The 9,937-nt window shown below is 40.1% G+C and overlaps 1 protein-coding gene across 1 annotated transcript; it reads left to right on the top strand.

The window, feature by feature from the left end:
- The first annotated feature begins 467 nt into the window (after window positions 1–467).
- Window positions 468–2,516, top strand: LOC135678700 (pectinesterase-like). Its single transcript, XM_065191786.1, has 2 exons — window positions 468–1,393; window positions 1,614–2,516. The coding sequence occupies exons 1-2, from the start codon at window positions 517–519 to the stop codon at window positions 2,303–2,305; spliced, it is 1,569 nt and encodes a 522-aa protein (XP_065047858.1). The 5' UTR covers window positions 468–516; the 3' UTR covers window positions 2,306–2,516.
- The last annotated feature ends 7,421 nt before the right edge of the window (window positions 2,517–9,937 follow it).

The following is a 9,937-nucleotide window of genomic DNA, read 5'->3' as shown; positions in this document are numbered from 1 at the left end:
CGAACTGTTTACAGCTCGATGGACCACACGCCATATTTATCTCCAACGAACAGTGCACATTGTAGCTCTCCATATGTGTCGAGAACACATACGGCTACTCATATAAGTGTTTGAGATGAGCGGTGGATGGTCACTGTCCGCGAGCAGCTTCGAGATGGTCGTCGTATTTGTGCTCTCTATGATAAGATGACGGCTACTGCTAGGAGATAGCCACAATTCCTTTCTGACCTCCAAATCCGTGGATAAGGGTCGCTACAGTGTCCGCTTGGTTTTGAATTCGATTACGGCCAACTCTGGGCTGAATTCAAATACAACGTGTTCGATTCATGCCGTGCAGTCCGAATCGAATTTATATTTCCCCTAAGATTAACTAACGCTGTCCATATGTGTTGTTCTACATGCGCGTATACATGTCTCGAGGGCCCCAACGTTCTCGTAATGAAGCCTACATAAAGGACAGCCGTTCCCTCTTCTTGCAACCATCCAAGACATCCTTCTACAAACTTGTCGCTCCCAATGGCCATGCTTTCAGCACATTTCTCCTCCCTGTTTCTCCTGTTGGTGGTCATGGGGGTTACCGGTAGTGGTGATCCGATACTATCATGTAGCCAAACACCTTACCCTCAGGTCTGCAGTTCAATGGTCAGCGGTGTCCCTCTCTTCGCGCAATCCGAAACGCAGTCAGGTTTTCGTGACCTACTCCTCCAGGCCACCTTGGACCGCACCCTGCTCGCCCACAAGCATGCATCAGCCATGAACCTCGCGCCGCTCGATGAGCCGGCCAAGGCCGCGTGGGCTGATTGCTTGGAGCTGTTTGAGGACACCATCGGCCATCTCAACCGCTCCCTGGGACACTCTTCGTCTGCCGAAGATGCTCAAACGTGGCTGAGTGCCGCGATGGCTAACCAACAGACGTGCAAAAATGGCTTCGCCGAGCTGGGAACTTCGTTCCCCTTCACATCCTCACTTTTCATGGCCAACAACATATCGGAGTCGCTTAGCAACTCGCTTGCCGTCAACAACGCGATGCCACGGGGCAAGGCACCGGGCAATCGCCGTTTGCTCTCCCAGGGGTTCCCAGGGTGGGTGAAAGCGGCGGATCGCAAGCTTCTTCAGTCGTCGAGCTCGACGATAAAAGCCAATCTGGTAGTGGCTAAAGATGGTTCCGGCGACTACAAGACCATCTCAGAAGCTGTCGCGGCTTCTGCGAAGCTAAGGAGTGGAACGTCAAGGTTCGTGATCCTTGTGAAATCTGGTATATACAACGAGAACGTAGTGATCACCAACTCCATGAAGAACATAATGATGATTGGAGACGGAATGGATGCCACCGTAGTCACAGGTAGCAAGAACGTTCAAGATGGCTCCACAACGTTCCGCTCTGCTACTTTCGGTAAGAGTCTCTCTATTCTCTCATAAATGTCTCCATCAAATTATTATATCGAAGTTAATACTTTCATCCAATTACGCATCATGGTCGATATAGAAAGGCTTCAAATTAACGATTTGCTGTTTATAGAAGAAGATAGAATAATCTTCTACCGAAACTTCATGGTGTAACGCTCGTTCTCTACAAGTATGCCTCGATGACGCCTTTGTCTTACTGGTCGCAGCTGTCTCCGGTGGTGGTTTCATAGCACGGGACATGACCTTCCAGAACACGGCAGGACCCCAGAAACATCAGGCGGTCGCACTCCGTTCGGGGTCGGACCTCTCAGTGTTCTACCGCTGCAGCTTCAAAGGCTACCAAGACACTCTCTACGTGTACTCACAGCGACAGTTCTACCGCAATTGTGACATATACGGCACAGTCGACTTCATCTTCGGCGACGCCGTCGTTGTATTCCAGAGCTGCAACATTTACGTGCGGAAGCCAATGAGCGGCCAGCAGAACACCGTCACTGCCCAAGGCCGAACCGACCACAATGAGAACACCGGCATATCGATTCATAATTCTATAGTGACTGCGGCATCGGACCTCAGGCCAGTGCAGGGCTCGTTCAAGACATATCTCGGCAGGCCGTGGCAGAAGTACTCCAGGACAGTTATCATGAAGACATCGCTGGACAGCCTAATTAATCCGGCAGGGTGGCTGGAGTGGAGCGGAAGCTTTGGTTTGAGTACCTTGTATTATGGGGAGTACATGAACACGGGTGCAGGCGCTGACACCAGCAAGCGGGTGAATTGGCCAGGCTACCATGTCATAACGAGTTCGCCAGAAGCCAGCAAATTCACCGTGGGAAGCTTCTTGTCCGGTAACTCGTGGATTCCGGCCACTGGGGTCCCTTTCAGTTTCGGCCTCTGATAGACACACCTTAAATTGTTCATTGAATGATTCGGCAAGTCAATATGTAAGAAGGTATACCTACCGATATGTAGTCGTCTGTTCCTGGACAGGCATATAGCTTACTTTTTCTTAAGTCTAATTGTGCTAGTTTTGGTTTTCACTGTAATTCTTAACGTAACCTTATTTAATGGAAGTGATTGCTGGACTTAGATCTTTGAGCTACTATTCATCATTTAGTTCCCCATCATTATATGCAATTTGATCTGACAAATGCTGAAAATAAATCTACTGGGCCAATTGAATGGTTATGATGTGAAATAATGAGCGGAGATCTTACCCAATTTGCTAGGCTTCCACAGATTGGCTAATAGAGCCAAATTGCGTTCATTATTTGTTTCTAAAATTCCGTCGACTGTTTTCTATTACCGATCAGAGGAGTCTTGCATTGCTTGACATATTTGTAGATAGAAATAGTACAAAGAGATTTAAGAGTTCCACAAGATTCATAGTAGTCGAACCAATTGCAGTGATATTAAATAGATTGTTTGACTTTTCATGATGTTGATAAACTAGAATTCAATTGATGACCTATATATATATATATATATATATCAGGATAATTATATAGACTTGAACCTAACACACAAACACTTCACACTATAGATAACAGTTTTAGCATTTCATCCAACCTTGGAACTTCTAAGAGCATTTTTTGAAAAGATAAATTCTTGGGTGTCAAAAACAGCAGTAATATATATATATATATATATATATATATATATATATATATATATATATATATATATATATATATATATATATATATATATATAATTTAACTAAGGATTTCCTAAAGACCTTTTGGATATCAACCATCCACTACATGGATGGCCAATTATGAACATTAAGTTTCTATCTTGGTTTATTAGACATGCTATTGCAAAGACATCTTCTTCTACAATGGCACACACCCCAGCCAAATACATTACCTTTACTTGCATCCACTGTAAACACATTACATACGTGGTGTTTATGCATAGTGGTCAAAGCAAATCTCAGTCAAGATGTCCCAGTCCTTGTTTACCACAGGACGGCAGCATTATCTTTACTTGGTTAGTAATCAAAGCTTGCAATCCATGACGGTCATGAATAAACCATTGAGGTCGTGACATAGGAAAGACAGATTTTGACAGTATTCTCAACCTTAGAAATCAACGTCAATCCCTAACTCTTGAAACGAGAGTCTTCTAAATTATTGCTCGAGGAAAAGCTGCATGTCTCAAAATCTTGCGCAGTATCCTCGTGTAATAAATGTCTTCAAAGTCTTGTGCGGCATTTTCGTGTAATGAACGTTGAAAAGCTTGATGTTCCACGATGAAAGGACGGAGGTATGTAGTGTTTGCATGGAGATAAGCTACACGACCTGCCGTGTCGATGGCGTGCAAGAACTGAAACTAAAACTCAGCCACAGCACCAAACCCGAATAATTAAGGTGTACTTGATATGAGTGGATGGTAACGTAAGTTGACCACTTATCCCATACGTAGTTGTGGCTGTGGGTGGAGTGTTTGGCAAGTAGCTAACCAACTAAACATCTCCTGGATGCAGTTTGTGTGAGAGAGTAATGGCCTTGCAATGGTAGCACATGAGACGCAACCAATTGACAACTTGCCATGGCTAAAGCTAATTATGATAGCAGCGTCAAATAAGAGAGACTGGTGATCAATAGCTATGACTACGATTAAGCTGACTACTTACCCCTTTAATAACAGTGGCTGTGGGGGAAGTGTTTGGTATGCCATTAACCAACCAAGCAGCATCTCTTGACTGCATGTAGTGTTGCCGAGACAAGCGAAGATGAATTTATTGTTCTTGGTTAATGAGACAGACGACGTGGCCAATTGACAATTTGCCACTATCAGCTGATAATGATACTAAAGTTAAATAGCAGAGACTTGTGATCACCGGCTACGACTAGATAATTGCATGAGAAAATATTATTGATATTTTAGTTAATTTGATATAGTTCTAACATATTATCCAAGATACATTTGAAATGAAAATGATAATTTCTCAAAGTGCTAGCGAGGTAAGTAACCCAAAAAAGATCGGTGTGATGATCAGTAAAAAGTACCCTCCTTTATAATTATATTAAAAGTAAATTTTTATACCTAGCAGTGAAAGGATGTTTATAATATTCTATAGAATATTCTTCGAGGGGTAGCCTTTAACAACCTCAATTTAGTCTTTTGTCCATGTATGTGATAATGGTAAAGACAACTTATAACGATCTATTTTGGACTCATAGATCAATGAGCGGCAGCTTTTGTCTCCTTCTAATTTAGATATCACACAAAGGATATATGTTAGATGGTAATTACTCGATGATATCCTCCTTGTCATTCCCCGCTTCCCCAAATGTATGCTTTAGGTGCTCTTTGGTGATGGTCTTAAAGCACAATATTTGGTTCATCACTTCTTTGAGGATGAGCAAGGGTAACCAATTAGCAAACTTTGGACATAACCAAAAGGAAGGTTGAGGAGCTCATCCTCCCTGTCACAAGAAGTGTAGGGGTTAAGGTACTCGACCTAGGTGGAGAGGAGGTTGGTGCCTAACCTTTTCACTTTGGGCAAAGGACAAGGTCAGTGCTCAACCTACTTGCCTCGAGCAAAGAAGTGATTAGTTTTTAACTTTTCCACCTCGAGTAAAGGGAGAGATCAATGCTCGACTTACCCACTTTGGGCAAAGGGAGGGTCGACATCTGACCTCTCCACCTTAGGCAATGAGGGGTCAACGCCCAACCTCTCTACCTTGGGTAAAAGGGCAGGTCGACACTCAACCTACCCATCTCGTATGAAGAGGAGGTCAGATTTTTTCGACCTCTATCCCTCGTGCAATCCTCATTTTAGGTGAATAGGGTTTTTTTGACTAGTAAACATTGTGCACCTCTTCCTTTGTGCCTATTACCATGATAATTTTTTTCTCACATGGGTCAGGTTTTTTCGACTCATACATGTTAGGCACATTTTGTATTGTGTCTCTCATCATATCGAGTTTTTTCTCATATAGGTTGAGTTTTCTCGACTCATATACCTCATTGACATCTCGCTTTGTGCCACTCATCATAGTGAGTTTCTTGTCATGTGGGTTAGGTTTTCTTGACTCACATTCTTTGAGCATATTTTATCTTGTGCCTCTTGTTGTGATTAGTTTTTTCTCATGTGAGTTGGGTTTTCTAACTCACCTTAAGAAAATTTTACCTTTTGCCTCCCATTATGATGAGTTTCTTTTCACATGGCTTAAGTTTTCTTGGCTCACACATCTTGAGCATATTTTACCTTGTGCCTCTTATCGTGATGTATTTTTTTTCACATGGGTTAGGCTTTGTTAGCTCATATACCTCAGACATATCTTATCTTATGCCTCATTTCATGGTAAATTTCTCATCGTGTGGATTGAGTTTTCTCGACTCACGCATCTCGGGCACATTTTGCCTTATGCCTCCAATCATAACGTGTTTCTTTACCTTTTTTGAGGTAGTATTCACACACTGAGCATCCTCATATCTTCTAAGGTATCCCTTCATTAGGAGCCCGATTGAGTTGATATAGTCTTTTTAGAGTAATGAAATATTCTTTCCTCAACTAGCAATACCTACACCTTAAAAAAAAAAATTATTACAATTAGTACCAAAGATATGGTAGACTAAGGTTTGACACTCGGGACACAATTGTTGGGAACATGGGAGAGTATCACATGCACAGCGAAAAAATTAAATAGAAATTAATTTCCTAAAAATAGATTTATATCAAATCACCTGTGACGATTAGGAGCAAAAAACTCATCAAATCAAAAATTACATAAGATGTAAGATGATCTCACAAAAGAAAACTCATATATCCCTGCTCTACATATCCTAATTGGTGGATGAAAGAGATCTCATGTTCTCCTCTCTAAAGATGATTCACATGACAGATGAAGCGACGATTCACCTCCTCTCGTGATATATTCTTTCCTCGCTTTTGTGCACCGCCACCACGTAGCAAGGACAATCCTTCTTGTTGCTCTCTCATACCAAAGAGAGGGTAATCAGTTAAGGAAGAACCATGAGAGAAGAGTCATGGGCAACGACTAAGGAGTCCAGCCTTATAACCCTTTTAGTCTCACATCCCTTTTGTAGAGATCTCTTTTTGTTAACTCTAATTGATCATGTCCTATTGAGTATTGAATCTTTATCCAAGTATCCTAGCATATTGGATACTAGATCTTTATCTAATTATCCCTGGCTTAATGAGCTTATTAGATAAAACATGAGCTTATTAGATATTACATATTTAATCCTTTATTCGTCGTATCATCTACCATATATGTATGACTCTCTAAGCCCAATATCGAGTAGGTCATGAGTTTCATTTGTCAAAACTCCATATTAGGCTACTACAACACAACATAGTCCTTAGACAGTATAAGGAGATTAAATCCATTAAACCTCGGTGCCCTTAATTACTCATTAGGACATCCTTGGTGTCCTCATACTATATATAGAACTTGCATACATATAAGTTTAATATCAAAGAGTTGAGTACTTGCTCATATAGGATATCTTTGGTATCAAAGAGTTGAGTACTCATATAAAACATCATTGGTGTCTCAAGTCTAAGAATCAAACACACTGTTGTTTAACGATGAGGTATCACAAACACACTGTTGTCTGACGATGAGGTATCATTAACTATCTAGTATTTTGTAAACGAATCATTCAGTGAACTCATTCTCCAATGAGCACCTGTATTATTTCCCTAGTGTTCTCATACAAGCAGCTATGAGACCAGTTGCTTTCATCATATGGATGAGTATATATAGTATATCAGTTTCTTCAATTATCTCGATATCCCTCTCGAGTAACATATGACCAAGAATATTTAGAGTCTGTATTTATAAGCGAATTAGTCTCATTATCATGATCTTATCATGATCAATTTCCTATTGTACAAATCTATGGATATCACAATATATCAATCAAACAATATAAAGTGAGAAAATATCATAATAATAATAACAACTAAAAAGATAATACAACATATCATATGTGTCATCACTTACATAATTGGCTTACAAGGCATATAACTAGTAACAATCACCCCGATCCAACCTCGAGATATGCCTCAAGAGTAAAACTTCTTTAAATTTATATTTTGTCGTGTCCTTGGCAACACAAGCCTTTTTATTATTTTAAGACGATAGATTTTATCTCGAACGACCTTGATAACTTGATAGGGCCCTTTCTAGTTTAGTGTTAGTTTATCTCGTGATTAAATTGAGTTGTTGAATTTAGCTTTTTGAATCACCAAGTCCCCTAGCCTAACTCTCTTAGAACGAACACCTTAGTTGTAAAGCTTGGCCATTATTTTTTCTATATCTCGGCACGCTTATGTGTGCTTTTGCTCTGACTTCATTGATTAGGTCGAGTTTGACTCGAATTCCTTCTTCAAAGATTTTTTTCACTAAAATTCTCACCCCAATATGTTGAAAAGATTATCTCGGGTTGTAAGATAATGTTGGTGTTAAGGCTAAACTGAATGATGACTCTCTCAATTTGGTCCTAGGTGTCATCCAAGAGGCCTATAAGATACTCGATAGTTTATCCACTCAAGTGTCTTTTGCTCCAATAACCTATACTTTTGACCCTTTGAGAATAGCTTGGTTAGTAGGTCTAAAGATGAGCTACTGAGCTGAATTTTATCCGAACTCCATAAGACTGGCAAAACTCCTTAAACTTTGTAGTGTTGAATTGAGTTCCATTGTCAATGATTATAACTCTTGAAATTCTGAAGCTTAAATCCCTTGACATGTTTCTCAATTATCAATGCTAGTGGCTCAACCTCTACCCACTTTATAAAATAGTCAACTTTAATGATGAGAAACATTCACTAACTCAAGCCTAGTTAAAAGGGTCTGAGGATGCCTATACCCCACTGAGTGAAGGATCCTCCCCAATTGATCAGACTCGATGGGAGTATCGGTTGATGTTGCATTCATGCAAATATCTAGAATTGATTATACTTTTGGGCATAAGCTATTGCATTTTACAAGTGTCGACCAGTAAAACTCTTACTGAAGTACTTTGAAGGCGAGGGTTCATCCACCACTGTGCTCTAGGCAAAACCCTCATGTGCCTCGACCATCACCCACTCAAATTCTCAAAATGTTAGGCATATGAGAAATGGCTAGCTAAAAGACCTATGATATAAGTGATTATTAATGAGGTAATATTATGATTGATGATGCTTGACTCTTCGAGCCAATACAAGGTCTATCAAGAGTATTTTTTGTAGCGCATGATCTCTTCGATCCAACTTGGCTCTTTTCCGACTATAGTCACATGCTGCATATGTATGGTTCGGGCTGGCAACGTCTCGACTAGTGATTTGACCATCCATCATAGCTTGAGCCGATGTTAATATGGCAAGCACGTCGACTTAGGCGTCATCTTCACAGGAAACCTACAAGTTAAGTCAAGAGAAGTTATGAGTTAGTTTCTACACCTTAATGAGGTACTTTGTCATGGTCGTATCTAAGGCCTTATATTTCTCCCTCACTTAGTTCATGACTAATTATGAGTCACTAAATACTATCAAGTCCTAAATTTGAAGGTCTCTAGTAAGCCAAAGCCTTGAGAGAAGTGTCTCGTACTCAACTTTATTGTTTGAGATCTTGAACCCAAACTGAAGAGCTTACTCGTATAATTGATTATCCAAGTCTTTCATAATAAGTCCAATGCCACCTCCATTTAAGGTAGCAGATTCATCCACAAATAATTTTCATGCAGGTAAAGTATGCTAGTTAACCTCAGATGAAAAAAGAGTTGGTTCTAAGATAAGGTACGTTAGTGCTTAAGCCTTTATGATAATTCTTGTGACATATTAAATGTCAAACTCTCCCGGCTCTACTAACCACCTCAACAACCAACCTAAGGCATCAAACTGAGAAAGAATCTACCTAAGTAGTTGGTTAGTGATCACCTATACAACATATACTTGAGAATAGGGGTGAAGCTTCATTGCTGCTAAGACTAGCGCAAATACGAGCCTCTCAATAGGGTATACAACTTCTCAAGTCCACTCAAAATGTTACTGACATAATAGATAGATTTTTGAACTCTTGCATCGACTTATACCAATATCAATTTGATAGCTTAGTCGATGGTAGCAAGGTAGACACTTAGAATTTTGTCAAGATAGAGAAAGTAAGTTGTGGCAACTTAGCAAGATGGTCCTTCAACTTCTTAAAAGTATCATGACATTCCTTGGTTCATCGAAAACCTTTTGGGATTCTTCAATACCTAAAAGAAGGGTAGACATATATTACTAAATTGGGATAAAAATCGATTGAACATTGCTAGTAACATGTTAACTATTGAACCTCTCTTATCAACCAAGATGGATGCATCTCTAATATGGCTCATCCCTTTTCGATGTTTATATCTATTCCTCTCTAATGGTTGATAAACCTGACAAACTTCCCCGAGTTAACTCCAAAGATGCACTTGGCTAGATTGAGTCACACATTGAACTTTTCAAAACTTAAAATGTCTCTGTTAGATCCATTTTAACCCAAAAGATATGACTTGATAATAATTTATATCCTAG

Source organism: Musa acuminata, chromosome BXJ1-7 (assembly GCF_036884655.1).
Source record: "Musa acuminata AAA Group cultivar baxijiao chromosome BXJ1-7, Cavendish_Baxijiao_AAA, whole genome shotgun sequence".
Taxonomy (NCBI): domain Eukaryota; kingdom Viridiplantae; phylum Streptophyta; class Magnoliopsida; order Zingiberales; family Musaceae; genus Musa; species Musa acuminata.
The sequence above is the reverse complement of the archived record's forward strand: the minus strand, read 5'-3'. Positions and strand labels throughout refer to the sequence as shown.

Excerpts from the sequence above, each read along its gene's own strand:
- LOC135678700 (XM_065191786.1), top strand. The coding sequence starts at position 517 with ATGGCCATGCTTTCAGCACATTTCTCCTCCCTGTTTCTCCTGTTGGTG. Across the intron at positions 1,394-1,613 it reads GTTCCGCTCTGCTACTTTCG|CTGTCTCCGGTGGTGGTTTC; the intron begins GTAAGAGTCTCT and ends TACTGGTCGCAG.